Source organism: Eubalaena glacialis, chromosome X (genome assembly GCF_028564815.1).
Source record: "Eubalaena glacialis isolate mEubGla1 chromosome X, mEubGla1.1.hap2.+ XY, whole genome shotgun sequence".
Classification (NCBI taxonomy): domain Eukaryota; kingdom Metazoa; phylum Chordata; class Mammalia; order Artiodactyla; family Balaenidae; genus Eubalaena; species Eubalaena glacialis.
In genome coordinates, this window is record NC_083736.1 from 113,012,932 (window position 1) to 113,026,920 (window position 13,989).

At 34.9% G+C, this 13,989-nt stretch overlaps 1 protein-coding gene across 4 annotated transcripts in view; it reads left to right on the forward strand.

Moving 5' to 3' along the window:
* The window catches only part of STAG2 (STAG2 cohesin complex component), a 115,489-nt gene that overhangs the window by 30,754 nt on the left and 70,746 nt on the right, over positions 1-13,989 (forward strand). For all 4 annotated transcript variants that reach the window (XM_061179392.1, XM_061179393.1, XM_061179391.1 and 1 more), the window contains exons 2-3: positions 9,096-9,239; positions 12,446-12,524. In XM_061179392.1, coding sequence (XP_061035375.1) covers positions 9,196-9,239; positions 12,446-12,524 — 123 coding nt within the window. In that variant the 5' untranslated portion in view covers positions 9,096-9,195. The remainder of the gene's footprint in view (positions 1-9,095; positions 9,240-12,445; positions 12,525-13,989) is intronic.

Below are 13,989 nucleotides of genomic sequence, written 5' to 3' on the forward strand. Positions count from 1 at the left end.
TAATTAATTTTATTTTTGGCTGTGTTGGGTCTTTTGTTGCTGCACGTGGGCTTTCTTTAGTTGTGGCGAGTGGGGGCTACTCTTCATTGCAGTGCGCGGGCTTCTCATTGTGGTGGCTTCTCTTGTGGAGCATGGGCTCTAGGCGCTCAGGCTTCAGTAGTTGTGGCACGCCAACTCCGTAGTTGTGGCTCGTGGGCTCTAGAGTGCAAGCTCAGTAGTTGTGGCTCACCGGCTTAGTTGCTCCACGGCATGTGGGGTCTTCCTGGACCAGGGATCAAACCCGTGTCCCCTGCATTGGCAGGCGGATTCTTAACCACTGTGCCACCAGGGAAGCCCTGTATGTCTGTCTTTATGCTAGTATTGCACCTTTGTGATATGTTTTGAAGTCAGAAAGTGTGTTTCCTCCAACTTTGTTCCTTTTTTCCTAAACTGTTTTGGTTATTTGGAGTCCCTTGAATTTTATGAGGAAATTTTCTGTTTCTGCCCAAAAAGGCTCTTGGGATTTTGATAGGGATTGCTTTGAATCTGTATATTGCTTTGGGTAGTATGGACATCTTAATATTAAGCCTTCTAATCACTGAACATGGAGTGTCTTTCCATTTATTTGTGACTTCTTTAATTTCATTCAGCAGTGTTTTATAAATTTCAGTGTTTGAGTCTTCCACCTCGTTGGTTAGGTTTGTTCCTAAATATTCTTTTTGGTGGTATTGTAAATGGAATGGTTTCCTTTTTGGATTGTTCATTTTTAGTGTATAGAAGCACAACTGACTTTTGTGTGTTGACTTTATATCCTGCAATTTGCTGAATTTGTTTATTGTAACAGTTTTTTTGGTGGTGGGGGTGAAATCTTTAGAGTGTTCTACGTGTAAGACTGTATCATCCGTGAACAGAGATAATTTTGCTTCTTTTTTTCTGATATGGGTGGCTTTTATTTCTTTTTCTTGCCTAATTATTTTGGATAGGACTTCCAGTACCGTGTTGAATAGCAGTGGAGAGAGAGGGCATCATTGCCTTGTTCCTGATCTTAGAGGGAAAGCTTTTAGGCTTTTACCGTTAGGTATGATATTAGCTGCGGGCTTTTCATAAGTGTTCTTTATTATGTTGAGGTATTTTCCTTCATTGTGTAGTTTGTTGAGTGTTTTTATCATGAAAAAGTGTTGAATCTTTTTATTTATTTATTTATTTTTGGCTGTGTTGGGTCTTCGTTGCTGCGCGCGGGCTTTCTCTAGTTGCGGCGAGCGGGGGCTACTCTTCCTTGTGGTGCGTGGGCTTCTCATTGTGGTGGCTTCTCTTGTTGAGGAGCACGAGCTCTAGGTGCGTGGGCTTCAGTAGTTGTGGCACGCAGGCTCGGTAGTTGTGGCACATGCATTTAGTTGCTCTGCGGCATGTGGGATCTTCCCGGACCAGGGCTTGAACCTGTGTCCCCTGCATTGGCAGGTGGATTCTTAACCACTGTGCCACTAGGGAAGTCCCAAGGTGTTGAATCTTATCAAATGCTTTCTCTGTATCAGTTGAGATGATCATGAGGGGTTTTTGCCTTTCATTCTGTTAATATGTACATTACAGTAATTGATTTTCATGTGCTGAACCAGCCTTGCATTCCGGGAATAAATCCTACTTTGGTCATGGTGTATAATAACTTTTAATATGCTATTGAATTTGGTTTGCTAATATTTTGTTGAGGATATTTGTATCGGTGTTCATCAGGGATATTGGTCTGTCGTTCTTTGTAGTGTCTTTATCTGGCTTAGATTTAGTTTTTAAAAAGTAATTTACATGTTTTAATCTTTATTTAGGAAAGCTTAAGTTTAGAGAGAATTAAAATAATTTTGGAGGACAACATATATGTGACCCTCCTGTCATTGTCATTGTGTAGAATTACCAGCCTTTTAGATTTGAAATGAGAAATTGGAAGTACCTATACTGTGTTCATAAACTTTATTGTGAAAACATGATTTCTGAACTTTAATATGAATATAATTCAAGCCTGTGAATTGTGTACTGTGGATGTTAGTTAGTAGGAAGGTTAGTGGTTTATATCAAGTGGATGCGAATGCTAGGTATTTTAATAAAGTGTTACCTAATCAGAAGTGGAAGGGACAAGAAATATTAAATATAGGACTTCCCTGGTGGTCCAGTGGTTGAGACTCCACGCTTCCACTGCAGGGGTTGCGTGTTCAATCCCTGGTTGGGGAACTAAGATCCCACATGCCACGTGGTGCAGCCAAAAAAAAAAAAAAGGTATTAAATATGTAGCATGTATGTTATGTTTGCTGCCATAATAAAATGAATAAAAAATACTGTGCTTGGTAGTAGTAACTGCAGTTCTAAATCTTAGATTAAAATTTCCCACTGTCCTCTATAAAATGATTTATTTTACACTTTGTTTATTAACCGAATTGTGTCTCCATCTTCATGTGAGTTATTAATAAACACTCAAGATTTCATTTAGATACTTTTTAGTGCCTTGAATAAATGTGAAAGTTTTTTTTGGTGTAATCAGTCAGAGTATATGAAATAAAAATTTGGATTTCCCTCAAAATCTGGGCGGGATTATCCTGTCTTCATCAACTTTGTTATGAAATCTGCCTTGATAACCGTTATTGATTGAAATCTGCCAGTGAGCCAGTGGTGCCCAGTGTGAAGTGGATTTGATGGTAATGATGCACTGTGCTTATATCATGCTGTATACCATTTACACAAGTGTTAACACATGAAATTAACTCGTTGTTGTAAATTTGATTTTCCGATCTAGACATTCATTTATACCAGCTAATTTTGTCTCACCTCTGAAATGTCGAAAGCCACTACACCCAGTAGTAATTGCTGCTGTTTACTCGTGTCTTAACATACAGAAAGTTATGTCAGTGGGGCACATACATACTTTAAATTATTGCAGAAGGCTAACTTCAGAGTATGATATTCAAGTATAAGTGAGATGAAGAGTGAACATTGACAGTACTTTAAAAAATGATTCATGATTTAGCTGTTGACCTTGCAGACTGAGGTATGATTATTTATTTATTTATTTTTGGCTGCGTTGGGTCTTTGTTGCTGCGCGCGGGCTTTCTCTAGTTGCGGCGAGCGGGGGGCTACTCTTCATTGCGGTGCGTGGACTTCTCATTGCAGTGGTTTCTCTTGTTGCGGAGCGTAGGCTCTAGGCGTGTGGGCTTCAGTAGTTGTGGCTCAAGGGCTCAGGAGTTGTGACTCATGGGCTCTAGAGCGCAGGCTCAGTAGTTGTGGCTCGCGGGCTTAGTTGCTCTGCGGCATGTGGGATCTTCCTGGACCAGGGCTTGAACCCGTGTCCCCTGCGTTGGCAGGCAGATTCTTAACCACTGCGCCACCAGGGAAGTCCTGAGGTATGATTTTTGAGGTGATAGTATATGATAAAACAAATATTTACCTGTTTTGATATTTATTTTGTGATAGGGCCAGATAATGTCTAGTCAGCAGCAGCTGGTTAGGCAAACTGGGGAAGTAGCAGACTTGGAATTAGATAGTTTATATATGTCCACTGTATCAGGTATGATATGGTATCCAGTGTCTAGCAGCAGTCAGTGTCAGTATGGTAGACAGATGAGAGGAGGACAGTATTGTGGCATTTGGATTAGGGCAACTGGAGAGACACAGGGAGACTTTTTAGGGTAGGTTTAGGGGCAGGATTCCAGTTCCTGGGATGGAGCTGGTAGATATATTACCACAAGAACAAGGCAGAGTATTGATCCTTGGATGACTAAGGCACAGGGTACGACTGAGTACAGAGTGATAGAGTAGTGGGTCTGCAGGAATAAGGCAGAAGCCTTTTCTTATCTCCCCCCCCTTTCCCCCCTCCTCAAAATGGTAGCACTCTGTGCGTGTGAAGTTAACGATGGAGTGCTAAATTTTTCTACAGAAATCAGAACTGATGGTCGAGAACTGGGGCAAGCTGAGTAGGTTGGGCCAGGTGATCCTAATTGTGGTTAGTACTTGAGTCACATTTGGAAAGTATTGGGGAATGTGGGTAGACAAGAAAATAAGGAAGATTGCTGAGCATATACTATCGTACATTTAAAAATAGGAGGGGAACAGGTGGATGTTTCCAGTTCTATCTGGCTTAGTTTCTGGCAGTGTATAGTGATGCCAGATGTGTGTAGACTGCCCCAGCTTGCTCCTTCCCCTCTTCCTGAAAGTAAAAGTTGTTTTTGAAGTGTTGTGGCATTAGGTGTGTTCACTTTGTCTACTTAGTTATTTTAGAGAGTTTTTTTTTTTTTACTTTTGGCCTTCCCTTTCTTCTGTATATTATTTTTTAAGTTTGTAAGGGCAGATATTTGACCTCTCCTACTGTTAGTTAGGAAATGTAGACAGGATTATTAATTCTTTTACGTATTTAGATTTCTTCTAGTCCTACCTTCTCCAGATTACCTATTCCTGCACTAGAGCAGGTGCTTCCATTAGAAATTCTTTAGGACTCCTTCCTAGTTTGTGGAAAGGAAAATATATTTGCAAATGATTTATGTGGTAGGTGTAATGTGAGTATGCTATCAAGAAACACCTAGGTTAAAATTGTGTTGCTGGCCTGAATATACATGATCATTGTTTTGATTTGTCATTCTTTTCACCCTGTCGTTTACTTAGAAGACTGTTAGCAGAAATTAGGGAGATAAACAGAGGGAGGAAAAATATCTTTTTGAGCAAGGAGAAATCTTTTTTAAAGGCTTTTTTCATTTCTTGCCCTACCTATGTACTTAAAGTTGCCATGTATCATTTGACATAAGGAATGATAGTGACTTTCCTGTTTTGATTAAATAACTCCGGGAACTAGTCTCCCTTTTCTTTCACAGTCTCATCCTAAATGACAGACTTCTGTCTGCTATCTCCTAAGAAAGTAGATAAGCCAATAAAAGGAACATACCTTTGGGTCTTGTCAGGAGTTCATATGAAAGTTTCTGTTCCCTGCTAATCTTGAGTAGGTGAACATAATAAAGATAATTTTATGATAGAACTCAGTTTCTTTTTGTAGATGTTTAACTTTGACATTATGTATCTGAAATATGAATAGATCAGGTTTTAGCAGCAGAGATAATTTTGTAGTTCCTCTCAGTTCAGATTTTAAGAGAAGACATTGAAAAATAAATTTCCACCCTCATAATTTACTTTTTTTCTTACTAACGATAACATCGTAATTAAAAATTGAAAAATCAACCACATTTTCACCACTCTGATATGTTAACTGTTTTCCTTTGTTTTGTTTTTTGGTTAATATTGTATCCTAATATAAGGCTTTTAACTTATCAAACTTTACCCATGTTGCTACACAGTCATCATATGTAGTTTCAGTGTATGAATATGAATTACATTTTTGTACCGTAAGTTAATCCATGGCTGGGCATTTAAGTAGTTCGTATTTTTAAGTGTTTGCGTTATAATGATGGTGGCATTTCAGAAGGGTATATACATTTCCAAGATGTGATCCTTATAGATAGAAGAACGTAACCCTTTTGGGCTAGTGTTAAGATAAGGGTGTGACGTGTGGTATATGTGCTGAATTTGCTAGCTTTTAGCAGTTGAATATTTCTGCATTTTTAGGGAAAGAATTAATACACCAGCTACTTTAAGTGCTCCCCCCACTCCCCAATAACATGTGGGTTCTGAGGGACCTTGTTAGTTTTGTAGCTTTTTATTTTCTATCTTGAAACCACTTGGGATTGAATTAAAGGAACTTTGAAACAATCATTCCTTTATAAAAAGAAGTCAGAATTACTTTAAGTTTTTTAAACAATATCAAAGAAAAACGGGTTGTTTTTTGTGTATTTTTACTTTTTTGGCGGTGGGTGGATAATTTTAATTAAGTCATTTTTTGGAGTTAAGGATGCAAGCATAATTATATATATTTAGTATATATTTTTGTTTATGTGCTAGAGTAGTAGGTATCCAACAGGTTTTCAGAAGTGGAAGAAGAAAGTTTTTTTGTTATTGAATTAGTTAACTCGGGATCTAAACTGAGTAACAGGCCCTAAACATAGATTCATTATAGATAACTTGAAAAGTATGGTGATCAAATTTCAGCTTTTAGATCTCTGTTTATATCAAAAGCAGTACTGCTGAGAGCGTTTACTTGAATTTAAGGTATAGAATTAAAATATATATAATCACCTATTACTTTTTAATTTTAATAAATCTTTAATGGCAGTGTATTACACACTTGAGCCTAAGGAAGTGGTTTTACTTTAAAGTATGTTATTCAACCTATCGATAAATGTGTTTGCTTAGTTTTCAGTAAGAAGAAGCAGAAGCTAGTTGTTAGTGGATATATTTTTTCCCAAAAGGGACATAGTGATTGAGAGTTAAAGCAAATTTCATTTCTGTGCTTTATCCTCCAAAGCTGTTGGAATGTTAACTCTCTTATGGTAGTTATAGAGAATTGGTACAAATGCTAAAAATCTCAGAGTTTTTCTTTGACATTAGGTGAGAGCTCCACCTTGTGATCTTTGAGCATATTTCTTAAAAATTAATAACCTACATACAGTAGGCCAGAAATGGTGTGGTGAGTTTGATTATTAAACTTATACTTTTATTTGAGCATTATGTATTCTTACAGTTTGGGGATTCCCAACTTAGGTCAAATGGCATTAAGTACATTTAAAGACCTTGTTTGTGAATTTTTTAATGAAAATCTTTGGGGGAAGCAAATTGTATTTATGTATAGCTGTAGACATTTAAAATAAAAAGGGAAAAATTCGAAGTTCTTCCTGCAGATAAAGTTTATATTCTTGAAGAAAAAAAAACGCAAACCAATGCTAACATATCCATCGTTCCCCCTACCCCTTTAAATTACAAAACAACTTAAATATATATAATTTTTTGAGCTATGAAGAACTGTTTTGGTGGCAAATTGGTTATTTAGAGCATGATTACAGTAGTAAAAACTCAAGATACATGGAATTTAATATTATGTTTAATAATAGGTTGCAATAGAGGTAGGTGCCTTTTCCTAGAAATATATTCTCACATTTACTGTTACAGGTAGTTCCATAAGGGCAAGGATCATTGCTCTCCTGTTCACTACTGTAAGCCCAGTGCCCACTGCTGCATTTGGCACATGGTAGATACTTTTACTTGGTTGGATGGATTTTTAATATTTAGAAACTTTTAAAAACAGGTGTTTCACTGGGATAGGGAGTTGGCTAGTTTAATAATTTTTTCTAAACCTATCAGACCCTGGCATGATATTTCTTTTTAAAATACAGACACCTTGTCTGGGAGACTCACATCTTTATAAATTCTGTTTTTCTTTTGTGTTTTCTTTGGTTTCTAATTACCAAGTACATGTTAGTATAGCCATACTTTGAGAAAAATAATTTGACCTGGCAAGACTTCTTGTACACTAGAAATTAATTTTGTGCTGTTTAGAGGAATGTAGTATATCATACAGTACCTGTTTTATTTAGTGCTCTCTGCTTTTCAGAGCTGATTCATTCTTTATGTCGTTTAGTAGAATACATTTATGAACTATCTTTAAAGTCTGCTTAAAAACTGTATATTTAAGGAATGCATCAAGTTTGGTTTTATAAAATGCTTAGAGAGAGAGGGGAGGGGGCAGGTAGGCAGACAGACACAGCAAGCTCTTTATTTCCATCTTGCCATCTAGATGACCTGATGTGTTGGTTAGAACTTATTATCTCTCTACCTCTCCAGCTCACTTAAAAAAACAAAATTGTTTTCTTTTTAAAAAATAGTTTTCTTTTTTAAATTAGTTGGGACTTTTAGGAGGCTAGAGTGTATCCTACATGTGATGGCAAGTCTCAGAACTCTGATATACTACTTAGATAATTCCTTAGGTTACAATAAAAATAAAACCAAATTAACAATTAGTGGTCTTGGAGGGGAACAATCCTGGGACCATGATTTAGTGTGAGAAGACTATACTAACAGTGATATCTAAATAAAGATTTTACAGTATGAGTATTCTTCAGAAAAAAAGAAACTCAAAGTGGTGGTATAGACAACCCTTGATTAGGGCTTAATTTGTATATTACTGATTCTTGTTTCTCCTCTTCATTATTTTGCTATTCATAGTAGCTTAATTAGAGTGAGCAAGCAAATGCAGTGTTTTCAACTTTTGTATATTAATTATATATTAGTAGCCATTTATGATGTTTTTTAGAGATTTAAACTTAATGGAAAAATTGAATGAACAGTTTCTTGTATAAAGTTTACTCTGCTGGAAGAGATCATTAGAAGTTCATCACTATGTGATATTTGAATATTTATTATTAATTGGATATGTTTAGTCTTTAGGTGGCCACCAAGTATGAGATTTGCTTGGAAATAAAAGCATAAAATTTTAAAAGAAAGTTATACATAAGATTCAGAGCTTCAAACCCAGTCTATTTTCTCTTTTTTGTTATAGACTTGTCATTTGCTTTTAGGTCACTCTCTTGTTTAGGAGCTGCATCTTCCTATGGCCAAACTTACTCTGGTTACAAATGGCATTCGTATTTAAATTGATTATAAGTTCCTTGAGGGAATGGATCAGAGCTAACATTTTTTCCCCTTTCCTGTTCAACGCAGGTGGTATTATCATGAAGTGTAGTTATTTATTAATAAGCCAGGCTTTTGGACCGTATGTTTCTTCTATGGTAGAAGAACCTGTTTTTAAAGTATTTTAAAATTATATCTTAGTTTTTTTTATTAGCTCCTTTTAACTATACTGTACATCATAAGCAGAAAGCTATAGAATTTTCAGGCATCTTGTATTATGGTTTAAACTTGTCATAAAGATTTTAGGATGAGTAAAAGTCACATTCTGTTCCTAGTTAGGGCATCTGTCTTTTTAAGCCAGGCTGGAGAATCATAACAAATTTAAAAAAATAATTGTAATAGAAGCTTCTTTCTTTGTATTTGTTGTTACTGTCGTGGGGCTACAACAGTTGTAACAAATCCATATCTAGAAAAAGCAGTCAAATGCAAGGGAAAGAAATCCTTATTTACTAAAACACATTAGCAGACACTTGGAAATTTAGTTTTGGGGTAGATACCCTTCCCAATATTTTTGGTGTGTTTATAATAAATATGGCGTTCAACCCCCCCCCCCCACCCCCCTGTCCCTTTTAAAGGAATTGTCTGTCTTAGAAGAAAGAAGCAAACCATCATTTTACCCACGTAAATATATGAATATATTTCTGACATTGGGGCGTTCCAGAAGATGATAAAGAAATGATAGCAGCTCCAGAAATACCAACTGATTTTAATCTACTTCAGTAAGTATATTATGATAATTTCTAAATACTTGTTTTTTCCACAAAATGGGAACTGTATTAACTTCAGTTAAAGTTACTTCTGTTTGAGAAGATATAATGTTTCAGTATAAAATAGCATGCATACTTGGAAATAGTTTATATCAATGCTTATTGGGTTCTGTAACAGTAATTCCATGCCTTTTTTTGTAGTATATTTTATAATTCAGATCCTGGAAAATTTATTATTTTTGCTGTTCAGTTCTTTGAGTCCATACTTGGTTTTACAATAGCAACTGTTTTGAAGGGAGTGTCATGAAATTCTTAAAATGTTAAGTGTTCTCATTAGTAAGGAATATATACCATGCAATAGTATTTAGGATGTAATGTCAGATTTCTGTTTAAAATCAAATGACAGGCTAAAACGAATGTAGGAGGGTAGGACATGCTTTCCTTTTTTTTTTTTTAACCCCCCAGAAACAAATTATATGCTCATTGGTCCATAAAGTGACTTCAACATAGCTATTTTCTTTACCCTTGTCTTAAAAGCTACTATACTCCTTATTCAGCTTTTATTCTCATTACTCTTTGGTGTTTTGATGTAGGAAAGAATTTGAGCTGCTATATGCAGTAGTGGTTTTCATACTAAGCTCCAGTTTCATGAGGTACCTATGTGAAGAGTGAACCTTTAAACTGCTCATGGACCCCGTTAACTTTACGCACACATATACCACATACTAGGGTCTTTATAAGACTTGATTTAAAAACAGAGTCTGGTTGCTAAAAATTTTGAAAACAGCAGATATCCTTGTACATAATGGTGGCCAGTGTCTGCTTCTGATGTTTTCTAGATTTTCATTTTTAAAATAATTTTATTATTTTCAGAGTGTTAAGGGTCTGCTGGGATATTGCCAATATTTCAAAGTATGATTTTTAATGTGATTTTAATCCCAGTTTATATTGACTCTACTTTTAGATTCTTGAGGAAAATTTCTTGTTTTTCTTTTTGTTTGAGGGAAGATATGGGATAGTCTGAGAAAAAAATTAATTTTTGGTCTGACTACTATAAAATTATCTTATGAAATTTCTCAAATACATTAATACAGTAGAGGTAATTAAAAAGGTTTGCGTTATAAACTAGACTGTTGACCATTAGAATATCTCGAGTAATTAGGGCCTGAAATAGGATAATGGATAAGAGGGAATCGATGTTGTGGAGGTAGAATAGACAGTATTTGATTGGGTATGTGAGGTGGGGGCAGGGTAAAGAGAAAGGAGTGGAAGATTCAGTCATGTGATGGATGGCTCATGAAGTTTCCAGCCACTAAAAGGTGAACCCAGTATACCCCGCAAACATATTAGCATATGTTAATTTCACCTAGGATAGGTTTTTGTTGTTGTTCTTTTGATCTTAAAAACAGAAGGAAGCATTAGAGAAAGACAGACTCACAAGAATATTTCTTCTCTGGTTGGGGATATTTTAGGCTCTTACCCCATTTACTCACTTCAGTTTTCTTCAGAAGGTTTTCCAGTTAGTAATTAAGCCTCTAGTGGCTCATTCTTTTAGTTGGGATAGCCTGGAGATGAGGATTAAGAATGTAATTGAGCCTTTGATTACTCTTTGGCCATCAGAATATTGGCAAAGACTAGTGATTGCAGACTTAGAGCATTTACTGAGCTCTCTGAGAGAGCTAGTGTCCCACAGATATCTTGGGGAAGAAAGAAGACTACTTACACACCAGGATGTTTAAAACCATTTTCAAATTTTTTTTTGCAAAGCCATATAGGCATGTGGGAAGATTATTGATGACAACAGTCTTCTTAAGATGTAAGAGGCATGAGTTTCAAGGTTAATATTAAGTAGTCATTCAGTTTTTGGTGCATTAACTATGGGAAATGGTGTTTATTACAGGCTCTTTTCCTCCAACATTATAGGACATAGTTAGGATTGCCACTATCTTCAATACATTGTTTAAATAACTTTGTAGGTAAGTGCTATAAATAGTAATTTTTTTCCCCTGCTAGCATCTTAACCATTATTTTAGATTTATAAAGTATTCCTAACTCACAGCCTCTGGACAACTGGTTATTATAGCAATAAAAATGGAAATAGAAGAAATCTAGTTAGAGAAGACTAGCTTTAGAAAGATAGTCTTACACTTTGATTCTATTTATTTTAAACAAAACCGACAATAGTTTTACACATTTAAAATGGTAAAACCTTTATCTTTTATGTGTGTTGTTCAGTTCTAAAATCCATTGTGACCCAAATATTGATACTAAGTATGCCTTGCCTTAAGCATTTAAGTGTGGGTCTGTTACTACTATTTAGATAGATAGACCCATGTTTACATATATAGGAAGCATCACACATGTGTATTTAAATTGGTTTACTTCCACTTTGCCTTAGAAAATCCAGATTATACAAAGCACCCCTCCTACTCCAAAATGAGGGACAGTTTCTTAGAACTATAAATCTATATTTTAGAGATTAAAGAGACTTCAGAGATTTCATTCTTTCCTGCATAAACATTGTTTGTAGATGAGAAGATTGAGTGGTTGTCAGTTGTCCAAGATCACACAGTTTCCTAGTACCGTATTAACTAGAACCAGTTTTCTTGACTATAGCTCAACAGCTTTTTGCTTCATAAAGGATTTTGATCAATTAGCACACTTCCCTACCCTGTTTCAAATGATTTAGTTTGTAAAAATGTTTTATGTATATTCTTTCAGAAATACATGTTTTGTATAGTTACACTTAGATTATGAATATTTTTGTGTGATATAGGAAAGGTCATAAGATCCTTAATATTGGTAAAATTCCCTAATAAAGATTATCCCATGCCTAGTGCTAAAATACAGTTTTACCTGAACACCATGGTCTTTGAATCAGAAAATGAAACCAGCCATTCCAATAGAACACCACGGTTCCTAGAGTTAAAAGTTTGAGAGCCCCTGGTTTTCTTTTTATGCTTTGGTTAAAAATTAACAAAATAAAAACATGCTTAGACATTTGTGTTTTAGATTAATGTTTTTGTGTTATATAATTTTAAATGTTTGGTAATATGCTACAATATGTTGCTTTGGGAAAGCATCTTAATTACATTTAATGCTAATATAGTTTTGTAATGAGTTAACCAAGCCTTTCTTTTAGAAAATATGGCAAAATTTAGAAACTCCACTACATTTCTAAGGAAGGTTTTAAATAATTGCTTATCTTTTTGTCATAGGGAGTCAGAAACACATTTTTCTTCTGACACAGATTTTGAAGACATTGAAGGAAAAAACCAAAAGCAAGGCAAAGGAAAAGTAAGTATAGAATATGTGTCTTTATTTTGGTTCTTACGGTCATAAATATACATATATGAATAAATATAATTATATACTATATATAGTTGTTTTAGTTATGTCTCAGATGTTGTTGTCTTTTAAAAATGCTTTTTTGCCCTGACTGGTATGGCAAGCCTTTGAACACTTCTACTACTATAAAGTTGAAATTAATACGTCATTGTTTCTAGTAGTTTATTTTATAAAGCATAGTATGCTAAGCAAAATGTGATATTCTGTTTGCTTTATTTTTATTTGTACATGAGTAGTCCAATATAAAGCAAATCAGTAAATTTCTTATTCTAAAGCACCCTAAAAATGTAACCTACAAGCGTTTAAGTCTAATGGGTTACTGTTGACAGTGACTCTTTATAAGTAATGTCAAGGATAAAAACTAACAAAGTGAAGTTCTGAGTCAATAGAATGCAAGTTTAGAGTATGAGTGGGTAGCCTGAGAGGTGTGGGTAACTTAGTGAATGGTTAAATCATTTTGCTATTTTGGAAAGTACATTTGACTCCGTGCATGTGTAAATACATTGTGCAAAAGATGACTTGCTTTTGTTCAGCATTTTCTTTGCCAAAATGAATTTTGGATTTATATTTTCTCATGACACATTTACTTTTTTTTTTCTCGCTCTTTTTTTTTGATGATTCTCTTATTTATTTTTATTGGGGTATAGTTGTTTTACAATGTTGTGTTAGTTTCTACTGTATAGCGAAGTGAAGTAGAGTTCCCTGTGTATACAGCAGGTTCTTATTAGTTATCTATTTTATACATATGTGTATATATGTCAATCCACATTTACTTTTAAAAAGTCTAAATAATGCAGAAATGTACAATGAGCAAAGTAAAAATTTCCCATTTTAAATATGTAAACATTTTGATGAACATACACATGTATATATACACCTATATATAAAAATGCACATAGAATTTTACTTAAATGGAATCATACTGTGCAAACTGTTTCATTTGCTTTTAAAACTTAATGGCATGTTGTCAGCAGCTTTCCTATCAGTGAATTTTTCCTGTCTGTAATTTTTAATGGTGTCATAGGATCCCATTTTATGTATGGAACATAATTTATTTAACTAGTCCTTGGAATATCTTTTTAGAGTGCACATAATCCATGTGTTTCATAATTTCGTATGCATTCTTAGTCCCTTAGAAAGTGGTAGTTTGGCGGAGGGGAGAGAATGTGAATGAATACAAATGTTAACTCATGACTATCCAAAGACAGCCATAATTCTAGTGGGTAGTATATGCTTATTCATTAGAAAACCACTTTTCCTTGTTCTGCAATCTTCTTTCAAAACCGAAACTCTGCTTTTGGCTTTAATTTGCAAGCTGGGATAAGTCTTTAGTGGCATCTGAATAGAGTAGCCACTGCTGTGATGAGGTGTTAGGCGTCAGATCAATGATTTATTATAACAATAATAATGTTTT